The 13,128-nt window shown below is 35.5% G+C and overlaps 2 protein-coding genes across 3 annotated transcripts; one reads left to right on the top strand and one right to left on the bottom strand.

Annotated features, from left to right (window-relative positions):
• Positions 1–513: 513 nt before the first annotated feature.
• On the top strand, positions 514–4,935 carry LOC126782885 (disease resistance protein RPM1-like). 2 transcript variants are annotated; one of them, XM_050508226.1, is made up of 5 exons: positions 514–597; positions 1,445–1,511; positions 1,617–3,301; positions 3,485–4,414; positions 4,653–4,935. In XM_050508226.1, exons 3-4 carry the CDS (start codon positions 1,654–1,656, stop codon positions 4,393–4,395), a joined length of 2,559 nt encoding a protein of 852 aa, XP_050364183.1. In that variant the 5' UTR covers positions 514–597; positions 1,445–1,511; positions 1,617–1,653; the 3' UTR covers positions 4,396–4,414; positions 4,653–4,935. The 2 variants fall into 2 exon arrangements, with proteins under 2 accessions (XP_050364183.1, XP_050364182.1); XM_050508225.1 differs by having other exon boundaries at positions 1,617–4,414.
• Positions 4,936–9,720: 4,785 nt separating this feature from the next.
• On the bottom strand, positions 9,721–12,003 carry LOC126782279 (uncharacterized). The gene is made up of 3 exons (XM_050507494.1): positions 10,470–12,003; positions 10,176–10,409; positions 9,721–10,100 (listed from the first exon to the last, which is right to left on the bottom strand). The coding sequence occupies exons 1-3, from the start codon at positions 12,001–12,003 to the stop codon at positions 9,721–9,723; spliced, it is 2,148 nt and encodes a 715-aa protein (XP_050363451.1).
• Between the last annotated feature and the right edge of the window lie 1,125 nt (positions 12,004–13,128).

The raw sequence follows: 13,128 nt of genomic DNA, 5'->3' as shown, positions 1-13,128 counted from the left end.
GTTATTACATCCCCTAAGAAACTACAATGTTTGGCCTTGTGGGTTGGCATTACCTGTGTCCTCACCTCTTCATCATTTTCTATTAGCTCTAAAAGCTTAAGAACAGATTACCCCAAAATTAAACATGATCTACACAGCTAGCTTGGTCGTTAAGCTCCATACCAGTACTACCAGATATGGGAAAATACATATAAGATTTATTGAAACAAAAGTGAAAAAAAAAACAGAAAAAAAGGGATACAACCAAACGCACTGCATTTTAGCAACTCAACCTTCAATAGAAGGTTTCTAATCTCAACTTGCCCTTCAATATCAGGAAAAACTAAATAGTCATGGACCTCACACCAATAATTGACTCATCCGGACATAATGAATGAATGATTGGTTGGCGGGAGACTCTCCGACGTAACGAGTGGAGACGGGAGAGTGAGATAAGTCAACCAGCCTATTGCCTTATCTATCATTTGTTTCTATAGTTTAATTTTCACTACTTTACTCTCCAAATTTCTGAACTTCATATCTGGCCAGTTCTTGAACGATATTTGATCTCTCCAGTAATGCAGTGGCATTAGGATATACCCAACTTCCTAAGTCATGGTATGAAATTCTGCAATCTCAGTACTTCATGGCTAGCATTATTACTCTGAGAATAGCAATTTCAGATGGATCTCTTGCCTGTGTTTTAAATCGATAACTATTGTCAACGTAACAGTGACACGATATTTTCTTAAACCTTCTTTGTTAATTAGTGTCTTGAGTCTTGAATTTGTTTAATTTCCTCGTCATTGTCAGCCAATTTACTAGATATGTCATGACAGTCTTTTAAATATACCCAATGTGGTTTGTGAACAATGTGATCCATTTCACTTATTATTTATTTAATTATCATTTGATCGGATTGAAGTTTCATGATCAAGCTTGTTAATTTGCTAGATCCGTAAGTAAATTTTCCTTAACTTATAAGATGTCGCCCCTGTATGTCTCCTAGATAAGTAGCCACACCTGTTTATACATAATTCTGAGTTGAAACAGTCTCGATCTGATTTTTTTTTTGTTCCTTTTATTGTATCTGAACAAAATCATCATTTGCCTTTTGTGGTTAATTGTGGTGCAACTGATTTGTACTTGACTTTCATTGACTGTAAATCGGATTAGCCAGCAAGAGATTTACCCAAATCTTGCTCCTGCTTTTACCTCAAGACCAAGCATTTTACTACTCCGCTCAATCAATTTGGATCTAGAGGATCAATGCTTGAGGTTGGAGTGAGTAACTGAGTGGTCGAGTGACATCTCTTTGCTTTGCTTAATTTTAAAGCTTTTCCAGTTGACTGTACTGATCATGTGTTTGTTTGAATTTTGAGTGTTGTTTAAAACCTGTAATGAGTATATTTTCACAGCTCTGTCTATGTATTTTTATTTATTTTACTTTCTTTCAAGAAAACAGATCTGGGTGGCAACCGAAGCACAATAGGACATTTCCCAAGAACTGAAGATCTATACGAGACCATTTGGTATGTTAAGTGTGCTTCAATTTATCAACAATTTCTTTATGCAGTTCGCACAGTAGCATGTTTTTAATCAACAAACTAAACTGTACATTCTGACTACATTTACAGAACGTGCTTATTGAGAAGGTTACGATCGAAATCCAATATGGCGCGAGCTGCACAAGATCTCTTGCTTGGCAAACTTGTAGGTTTTATTGAGAACGAAGCATCCACCATAGCCGGTGTTGGCGATAAAGTTGATGAAATTAGACAAGAGCTTGTACACATGATAGCCTTCCTTAAGGACGCTGAGGGAAAGAAAGCACAAACGGAGGGAGATGAGACATGGGTGGCAAGCATAAGAGACTCTGTCTTTGACGTTGAAGATATCATTGCTGAATTCACATATCGCACCTATCAGCAGCAACGTGAAGTTGGAGTTGCAAGGTTACTTCATATTCCAAAGAATCTCTGGTATAAGCGTAAAATTGCTAGGAAATTAGACAAAATCAAAAGAACCATTGATGGTGTTTCAAAGAGAAATAAGAGATATGGTGGTAGTGTTGTTGTCGCTCAAGAAGGATCGAGTACTAATTCTCAGATTCGGGACCAAGCAGAGGCCTGTCTCTTTACTAATGAAGACGAGCTTGTCGGGATTGAAGCCCCCAAAGAACTATTAATGGAACATCTAGTGAATGGACCGCAGAGTCAAACCATTTTCTCAGTGGTCGGGATGGGAGGATCTGGGAAAACCACTCTTGTTGCACAGATCTTTAAGAATGACATTGTGAAGAGACATTTCAGTTGCCATGCATGGGTTACAGTTTCTCAAACTTGTGAAATTGAAGACTTAAGCTTATTTAGAAGTTTGATCAAGGAATTCCACCAATCAAGGGAGGAGGAGGTTCCAGGAGACATTGATAGCATGAGCTATAGAGAATTGGTAAAGATTCTAGATGACTACTTGAACTCGAAAAGATACCTAGTTGTGCTGGATGATGTATGGAGTATTGAAGTTTGGAAAAAAATAAAGGTATCACTTCAAGATAGACAACTTGGAAGTCGAGTTGTACTGACCACTCGGAACAAGGAGATAGCAAGATATGCTTTTGGAGTTCCAAGCCATGTTCATGATATTCAACCCCTGAAAGAGGAGAACGCTTGGGTACTATTTAGCAAGAAGGCATTTCATACTCATCCTAATCAATCTTGTCCACCTGGACTTCAGCGATTTGCTCGGGAACTTGTGGGGAAGTGTAATGGTCTTCCTTTGGCAATTGAAGCTCTAAGTGGTCTTATGTCATCCAAAAACTCACATTTGGAATGGAGCCATGTTTGCAACAGCTTAAATTGGCACCTCACAAATGATCCTGAATTGGACTATATGAGGACTATTCTATTGCTCAGCTTCAATGACTTGTCATACCAATTGAAGCATTGTTTCTTATATTGCTCTCTTTTTCCAGAAGATTGTTTAATGAAAAGAAAACGACTCATTAGATTGTGGATAGCTGAAGGTTTCGTTCAACATGTAAAAGGTGCAACACCGGAAGTGACTGCAGATAGATATCTTTCGCAACTCTGCTTTCGTAGCATGCTTCAAGTTGTGGAAAGGAACGTAACAGGAAGGCCAAAAGAATGCAGGATGCATGATCTTATGCGTGAGGTTGCTCTTTCAACGTCCGAGAAAGAAAAGTTTGGTGTTGTGCATGACGAGAAAGAAAAGTTTGGTGTTGTGTATGATGGGAAAGATGAAGCAATTGAAGCCCGCCGTTTGTCAATTCAATCTCAAGGAGAAATTATATCCAGCACAGGTACATCAAAGCTTCGATCTATTCTTGTCTTTAAAGATACAAAGTTGTTGCCTTCTAATTGCAAATTTATGAGGGTTCTAGACTTGGAGAATATGTCAAACACTAAATTGCCAAATGATCTTGGGTACTTTTTCAACTTGAGATATTTGAATTTGAGGGGAACTAATATTAAGAAGCTTCCAGAATCCATAGGAAAGCTACTTAACCTTCAAACCTTGAACATCCGGCAAAGTGGGATAGAGGAACTTCCAAAAGGAATTTCCAAGTTGGTAAACCTGCGCCATCTTATCATGTACAGTTACACTGGTGATAGTCTGTGTTTCCAATTCGTCAAAGGGACAAGAATACCAGTGAATGTTAGTAAGCTGAATAAATTGCAAGTTCTGTCATGTGTTGAGGCAGAAGGAGACATTATCAATCAGGTCAGTTCTATGACCCAACTTGTAAGTATTGGAATTACTAATGTGAAAGAAAGTGACGGGATGAACCTGTGTAACACCATTACAAAGTTGCAGCTCCTTCAAAGCTTGTGTCTAGTGGCAATTAATGAAGAAGAGGTTCTTCAAACAGATGCAATATCTCAATCACCTCCTCCACTACTACGAGTGGTTAGTTTGGCTGGCCGACTGCAGAATGTACCACAATGGTTTAAGCAGCCACTTCAGAGCCTTACCTGTCTGTATCTGCATTGGTCCAAACTTGAAGAAAATTTGGTTCCTCACATTGAAGCACTGCCCAATCTGGAAAAGCTTATTCTTGTTAATGCATATGTCGGGAAACAGCTGTATTTTCACAGAGGCTTTCTAAAGCTAAAGGAGCTGTATTTGGCTAATCATCCTTTGTTGACAGAAATAACTATAAAGAAAGATGTGATGCCCTATCTCCATGAGTTGCATGTTGAGCACTGCATGTCTTTAAAGACGGTACCAGTGGGTCTTGAGCACCTTACTAATCTTCAAAGATTTATATTGAAGACGGTTCCAGAGAACATTATACAGCCCATTCGGAAAGGAGGTGTGAATCATTCAAAGGTTCAAAACATCCCTGAAATCATCCATTTCTCATCTGAGACGTCCTATGATATATGGTCCTAGCATTTGTTTCTCCCCATAGGTAATTGGTTTCTGTGTCTTACATTCATATCTCTTTTTCATCATTATACAAGTAATTGCTCATTGAATATATATGACGTCCGATTTAGTTTCTCAGAGCCACCATAATATAAACTGAGTGAGAAAGATCAAAGGTTGCTAGTTGGTTTTACCCTCTAGGCTAGGGTTAGCACAAATGGTGAGAGAGTAGAAATAATTTGCTTAGTTGCTTATTCTCTCATTATCTCGATCTCTTGCAGAATCTATTAAGTTCCAGACTCCAGGAAGATTGAAGAGGACTTGGACCATTGTATCCCATGTTCCATGAAGAATCCCTTTTCTATGTGCAGCTGAAAGGATTAAAACCTTATTTCATTTTTTTATTGGATAGTACAGAAGACTTTGACTGCTCTATTGCATTTGATATTATTTGTGTGTGTTTGCATGTATAGAGTTGGATGGAACATGTCACTATAATTGGGGTGTGGCGCTCTTTTTCCTTGTATCTGGGCAAGGTTTTTTGATGAGATCACTCTATGAACCCCTTAATTTGTATTGTTTGCGCCAGAAAAAAAAGTTTGAATAATTAGTCAGTACAGAAGCTGTGTTGTATTACAGGTGTTGGGTTTCCAACTTTCCATGTTGATCATTTTGCATAAATGAAACGATCATGCATGATGCATCACTATGAAAGCTAGTATAAATTATGATCAATCCCTTCTATAGCTATGCATATATATACCGCATGTACTACTAGAATTTATCCATGGGTGCGGCTATTTTCATCCTATCATCTCATTTGTTCATCCTACAATCGCTTTTCACCCTATCTAAATATTTTTCTTATTTCAAATTTTCTTTGTTCACTCAATTACAATACCTAAAGTAGCATTTTTTCAATAACACTTAGTTCACCCTATATCATCTTCTTACCACATAAATTGTTAACCAAGTTTTATTGAGAAAATGTCATGCAATTTCTACTACAATAAAGAGTAATCACAAGTTCATTCTTCTTTCATTGAAAGTTTAACACTGTTTATCTAAAACAAAAAAATCTAATTTATACGTAGATGATTTTGACAGAAAGCGGTATCTCATCTTCAGGTTCCAAGGAGTTGTCTTCAAACTCTATCAATGCTTACAAAACATGAGAATGGTGGAAAATTTTATTTATTTATTATAATTATTATTTTTAAAAAAATGAGAACGGTAGAGTCTTAAATAGAGGAGTGAAAATCTAAAAATTATATTAATTAAATACATATGTACAAGATAATGTAAATAAATAAATCATAATTGTTACTAATTTATCGTCCTTTAATGTAATTTTGTATCGAGTATATTGGTATTTCAATAATTCAATAGTTTATAGGTGAGTAAAGGAGATGGTAGGGTTTGGTGACATACCACTTTTGTCACCCATTCTAAAAATTTTGTCACCTTTTCATTTGGTTGACAAAACCAGTTCATCACTAGGTTCGTCACTTATAGTGCGTGACCAATTCTTACGGATGATGAAATACCAAGTTCGTCACTATAATAAACTTGGGTGACTTAATGAGTTTGTGACTCGATCCCTATTTCAAATTTTGGCTGATATTCTCAATGGTGCCAAAATTTTCACAATGGGTGACTTGATGTCTATTATATATGTAATTTTAATATATATATTTTTCTCTTATTGCAGATTCAACATTCCTTAAATTGCACTCAAACTCTCATACAATTGATCGCAGTAACCAATATACAAGTCATGTTGTAACCAAAATACAAAAAGTCATACAATTGCATTTCAATGTAACTGCATTTGCAAGATTAATTAGATTCATATATAAATGCACCAAGTTTCACATTGCAAATGTTAATGTGTAATCTAATTAAGACTCTATTGGACAGCGTCTCTAGGCCTTAATAGTGGCTTTCTGACCATATGCCTTAATAACTAGGTTTAACAATAGACTTGATGGAGTTGGTGCTAGTCATGCTACCACTATAATCTCTTTCAACAGGGTATCTTGAGACTAGTACAACTTGATCAGCATCTTGTCCACTCTTCTAAATCATAATTTCTCTACATATAGAAAAAAAAAGGGAGCGATGTGATATAGATACTCCAGACTGCAAAGTAGGAACTAATAAGCCTGCTCGAGTTGTAATTGATAAGAATATGTAACAGAGTGTAAGACTTGAAGTGCTTAATATTGCTAAGCAACTTAGGGCCGGTCTTGAGTCTTTTGATGCCCTAGGCGAGAATTATTGAAAATACAAGATAAAACAATAACGAGTAATAGCAGCGGAATATGTAGAAGAATTTTACTTTTCTATTGAATAAACGATATTACAATGATTACACCTTAATCAATAATAATGCTATTCTCAAAAGTAAAAATACTTCTTACTTGATAATCACAATCAAGTATTGAAACAACCTCACTAAGACCGTTGCTTCACGTGTTGATACAACCTCACTAAGATCGTTGTAGACACACGGATGATCAACCTCACTAAGAACGTTGATGTTGCCACTAAGGTCTTCAATGGAGTCACACAGATCTCCTAGCACTAAGCTCTCATTTTTGTGAACGTTGATGTTGCCACTAAGGTCTTCAATGGAGTCACACAGATCTCCTAGCACTAAGCTCTCATTTTTGTGAATTTTCTTCTCTTTGGTTTCACCTTCTTTCTCCTCTCTTTTTTTCTTGTTCGTGTATCTCCTAGAGGCCACACCACCTACTGCCTATATACATCATATATATAGCAACCACATATATTCCCTAACCCTAGGAATTAAACCTAACTTCCCTTCCTAATACATCTCACATAGAAAAGGAAAAAATCCATATGAATATGGAATACACCTTTTATTTTGAATCCTTTTCTATAACAATTCCCAAACACCATTTAACTAAATATATATTCCCAAATATATATCAATCTACCCATAATCAAATCGGTGGAGACTTCTTTGGTAGGAAAAACAAACCATAATCTTTTCCTAGTCCAATTAGGAAACAACTTCAATTCTCCTTTTGCATATCAAATCTTCATGACTTGTCCTCCACACCTTTGGATCTTCATCAACTATATGGAGGCCAATATATGTACCTTCAATCTCCCCCTTTGGCCTTCCATGCAACTTTCACCATCAAGTACCTACACGACCACCATGAACAATGTAAGTACAATTTTTTTTTCGATAAACAAACCTCAAACATAAACACTAATGTCGTAGGGACTTGATTCTCCCCCTAAGTTGATGAAGCCAAAGGAGGAGAAAGTAATCTGAACATCATCCTCTTCTATCTCATGACGAGTGCTCCTTGCTCCACTCATGATAAAAGACTGCACACTTAACACACTATAAGGAGAACAGAAGAGATAGCAATATAAGCTTCATGTTTTATTTCCTTGACTAAAAGATATACACGCAAGAGAGTCCAAAAAGGGGTAGGAAATGTAACACATAAGGGAAGAAAACATGAAGATCTCAAGCTGTAAGGAACTGTGCAATGAATGAATATATATATATATATATATATATATATATATTACCGAGAGGAAATGAGGTGCACCATATGGTTATCTCGAAATAAACATGACATATGGGATGATATCCTTCCATATAGATAAGCATGCATATGATGAATATGATGAGAATATTTCCCGGAGAATCCTTCTAACAAATAGCATTGCATGCAAACTCATATAAACTACTGCACGGCTACAAATAATCTAGAGAAAATATATAATGATAATCATAATTACCACAAACTCATGCATGCAGCCAATTAATACTCACGCAAAAAGTATGGCACACAATACATGATTTTTCAAATAGACCTGTGTATGCAAAACAAGGATAAGTTAGAACCCAACACCTATTACTACACTCGAATAGATCAAGAATTTTTGCACATGAAGAATTTGAAACTACACAGTACCAATAAGCATACCACTCTAAGGATAGAAACCATTTTAAGACCTTACATGCACTTATCTCTCAACATTACTTGTAGGGGTAGGACAGAGACCACAATGACACAGTAACACAAACATGTCCAAGCATATCATACAACCATAGTAATAGTTAATACAATGACCTGAGCATTCTTGTTGAGCAAGACAATACACTTTATCAACCACACAAACAAGCATCATCGAGTAATATCCATGATCATTAGCCAATAGTAAGTGTGATGTGCATTTGAATATACTTCATAATGGGAATGAAATAGAGGAGTGATTAAATGCGCAAGCCAACTTAAACGACACTCCCCCTATCTCTCCATATAATCACCTTATAACAACATAATTCATATTTTTCTTATTTTGATAATATAAGCTCAGTACATTGCTGAGACATTTTTTTTGCCACCGTGGAGACCAAGCCAACCCATTCCAACAGGTATCGAGTAGTTAGTCAATCCCTGGAGAGGAGAGCTAGCCTGGCCTAAGAGTATCATATCCTCCGGGGAGACCAAACCGGTCCATTCCTCTAGGAGTCGAGTAGTTAGTCAACTCCTTGAGATGTAGAACTAGCCTGGCCTAAGACTGCATGCACAAATTCCTTACACATTTTTTTTTTCATGCAGTCATAATCTATAACATGTATTCAACTACACCGGCTCCTGATTAGGTGACTCAACTCAGATATGTCCACCACTATGAAGTATGTGTACGTGAGAATCAAACATAAAGGCTAATGATCATAAATAATATCAGAGAACACTGGATGAGAGATCCAAAGTAACAATGTCAAGAGCCCTAAAGAACTAACAGGTAAAATGCAGTAACTCATCTATAGTAAGATAAGATCAAGGACAAAGAAAGGTTACCTTGACATATGTACCCACCAAATATGTTATTTGTCAATATTGAGAGCAAATATTATGTAAGGTCAAAAAACATTATGTATCCAATGGTTTGGTAAACAAGTCTGCCTATTGATAATTTGTAGAAACAAATTCTAATGATAGAACATTCTTATCAACAAGTTCACAAATGAAATGATAACATATATCAATATGGTTAGTTCAAGTATGTTGAACAAGATTCTTGGAAATACTAATAGCACTTGTATTATCACATAATATAACACGTTTTTCTTGCGGAATACCATAATCCTTATCATATTTTTCATCCAAAATATTTGTGTACAATAACTACATGCAGCAACATATTCAGCTTCTGCTATAGACAATGAGTGTAAATTTGTTTCTAATTATGCCATGCAACTAAATTCTTACCAACGAAGAAATAACCACCACTAGTACTTTTCTGACCTTGCAGATTACCTCTCCAATCAGCATCAGAATAACCTATAATTTAGACATTAGTTCCTTTAACTTTCTCTTTAATAAAACTTACTAGAGCTTTGTTAATTTCCACATTTTCAGTGTCGGAGCTTTCTGTGTTTTCTCCTTTGTGTGACGCAATTTCCATTGTCCTTCCTCTGGTCCGAACGCCTTCTCCAATGACATCTCTAGTTGAATTATCTTTTTGAACCTGTTTAAAAACTGTACAAAATTTTGTTGCAGGTTGTAAACTTTTATCAACTTCTCTTGATCCTCCCTGTGACTGCACATTTGTATTATTAGTTCTTGGTAACCCATCATCAGATAATTCAGACAAATCCACATAATGATCAGCAGTTACATTTATAAAGTCAATTACAGTTCTAGTTTCTTTATCATCAGATTCATAATCTATATCAATACAACATAGATTACAATAAGCTTTTATGTGACTTTGGTCTTCTTTTTTCCTCCAGACTTTCTTACCTGGATATCTTTGAGTCTTTTTCACATCCTGCTTAGTTTCTTTATAAGATTTAGATAAACCAACAAAGTGAGAAATATCACGTAAAAACTGACCATGTTGTTCCAACTTACTTCGAATATCTTTAATATCTTTCTCATATATGTCATTCGACTTGATCACTTTTGAATTGAAAGAAGTCTGAATATTCTCAGTTTTTTCATGTTCTCCAATATATGTGTCACTTGCCTTTGAGCCTGTTTGTTCACGAACAAAGTTAGTAGAGAAATTAAAATTTCTATTTGAGCTAGACTTACCAGTATATCCAAGTCCGGTTCTATCATTGTAGCTCTTCCCTGAACTCAAAATGTCAGATAACGATTTCGAACTATTTTGAAATTTTCCAACCTTGTTATCTGTTCCATCAAGCAAAATCTGCAACTTGCTAAGTTTAGAGTTTAATAAATCAATTAGATTGTCTTTTTCGATTACCTCATCCTGGAGCATTTGAATTTTTGCTAGAAGCCGTTTTCTTTCAAGCACATGATCACCATTGTCACTTTTCTTTCTCAGGTTCAGTTTCTCTACTTCCCATTCTATTTTTTCACCTTCCAGCTTCTCCACTTGTTGCTTTAATAGAATATTCTTTTCTGATATTTTCTCAGCAGCCTTGATAACTTTTGCTTGATATTCAAACATCTCATTATCCTCATAGCTGTTTTCTTCATCTTCTTCTTGATCCTTTTCATCCTCAGTTTTTGAACCTGCATAATCTAAAGAGAAAGAAGACACAAGAGCAAAAATTTTGTCCCTTTTTGGGGAACTATCATCATCATCACTCCAAGAGGACTTGTAAGCCTTATTACCTGAATCAAATTTCTTATTTCCACAGTTAGTAGCAACGTGGCCAATGCCACCACAAGTATAACACTTCTTATTATTATTACTACTACTTCCATACTCATACTTCTTTTGTGAGTAATTATCTTTACGTTTCTCAAAACGCCTATTATTTCCATTAAAATTCCTCCTAGAATTCTGATTATTTTGTTCATTTGAATTTGACTTTCTCTGACTCAAAAATTTTTCAAATTCCAAAATCAACTGTTCATTATTTTCAGCTTCCTCAGAGCTTGATTTAGGATTTTTTGTAACACTTAAAGCAATATTTTTAGAATTCATACCTTTCGGTCTTTCATCCTCTTCAAGCTCCATCTCCCAAGCCTTCAAGTTTCCAATCAATAAGTCCACAGAATATGTGTTGAGATTATATTGTTCCTGAATCGTTGTCTTTTTCATCCTGTAAGACTTTGGAAGAGACCGTAATATTTTTCTTACAATATCAGATTCTTGTAACGGTCTTCCAAGGCTTTCACATAAACTAGAGAGATCAGTAAAACGACTATAAAAATCATCAATAGTTTCATCATCTCTCATTTTTAAGGCATCGATTTCAGAATAATATTGTTGTAATCTTTGTTCTTTTACAATATCATTACCTTCATTTAAAACACAAAGTTTATCCCAAACCTGTTTGGCTGTAACGCAATTCTGAACTCTTTTCCTTTCTTCTCTGCTCATTGACGCATATAGAGCATTAAGAGCCTTGTGATTTCCTTCACTAGCCTTAATCTCTTTTTCAGTCCACTCGTCTTCATCTTTTAATTCACCAATGGATGTCCCCTCAGTACCTTTTGAATTAACATCTTTCATTGGAGGTTTCCATCCACGTTCAACGCTTCTCCATGCATGAAAATCAATACCATATATAAAGGATCTCATTTGAAGCTTCCATTGAGCGAAATCCATACTGTAGAGCATGGGTGGTTGATTCAATCCTTGACGTTCCATCTTTAATCCCACAGATCTCACTAAGTACGTCTAGTGACCTGCTCTGGTACCAATTGAAAATACAAGATAAAACAATAACGAGTAATAGCAGCGGAATATGTAGAAGAATTTTACTTTTCTATTGAATAAACGATATTACAATGATTACACCTTAATCAATAATAATGCTATTCTCAAAAGTAAAAATACTTCTTACTTGATAATCACAATCAAGTATTGAAACAACCTCACTAAGACCGTTGCTTCACGTGTTGATACAACCTCACTAAGATCGTTGTAGACACACGGATGATCAACCTCACTAAGAACGTTGATGTTGCCACTAAGGTCTTCAATGGAGTCACACAGATCTCCTAGCACTAAGCTCTCATTTTTGTGAATTTTCTTCTCTTTGGTTTCACCTTCTTTCTCCTCTTTTTTTTTCTTGTTCGTGTATCTCCTAGAGGCCACACCACCTACTGCCTATATACATCATATATATAGCAACCACATATATTCCCTAACCCTAGGAATTAAACCTAACTTCCCTTCCTAATACATCTCACATAGAAAAGGAAAAAATCCATATGAATATGGAATACACCTTTTATTTTGAATCCTTTTCTATAACAATTCCCAAACACCATTTAACTAAATATATATTCCCAAATATATATCAATCTACCCATAATCAAATCGGTGGAGACTTCTTTGGTAGGAAAAACAAACCATAATCTTTTCCTAGTCCAATTAGGAAACAACTTCAATTCTCCTTTTGCATATCAAATCTTCATGACTTGTCCTCCACACCTTTGGATCTTCATCAACTATATGGAGGCCAATATATGTACCTTCAATTATTTTTAGGCCTTTTTTTTCCTTAGTTATAGACTTGGTTTAAGTTTCGTAAAAAGTTCTTGATTTTTCAAAGTTGCAACAAGGTTGTATTACATCTTTTTTTTGTTGTTGAAATTTGTGGATTGTATTCCAGAGGTAATAACGTCATACGACCAACTTATGCTAGATGGTTGCGGGCTTGTAAAACAGTTTCTCTAAAAAATTATACCGAAGGGATTCATTGTTTATAAAAATACCAACATCCTATTCATTTTATAAAAGTATTTTACAAAAACTATTGTAAAACGT

Source organism: Argentina anserina, chromosome 2 (assembly GCF_933775445.1).
Source record: "Argentina anserina chromosome 2, drPotAnse1.1, whole genome shotgun sequence".
Lineage (NCBI taxonomy): Eukaryota > Viridiplantae > Streptophyta > Magnoliopsida > Rosales > Rosaceae > Argentina > Argentina anserina.
Note: the sequence above shows the minus strand (reverse complement) of the source record. Positions and strands in the feature narration are given on the sequence as shown.

What these genes read in the sequence shown, in the direction of transcription:
- LOC126782279 (XM_050507494.1), bottom strand. Translation starts at nt 12,003, where the DNA reads ATGGAACGTCAAGGATTGAATCAACCACCCATGCTCTACAGTATGGAT. An exon ending in AACCGGACTTGGATATACTG is followed by an intron (nt 10,410 to 10,469) that starts GTAAGTCTAGCT and finishes GTGAACAAACAG; the next exon opens with GCTCAAAGGCAAGTGACACA. An exon ending in AAAGACTCAAAGATATCCAG is followed by an intron (nt 10,101 to 10,175) that starts GTAAGAAAGTCT and finishes GTATTGATATAG; the next exon opens with ATTATGAATCTGATGATAAA.
- LOC126782885 (XM_050508225.1), top strand. Translation starts at nt 1,654, where the DNA reads ATGGCGCGAGCTGCACAAGATCTCTTGCTTGGCAAACTTGTAGGTTTT.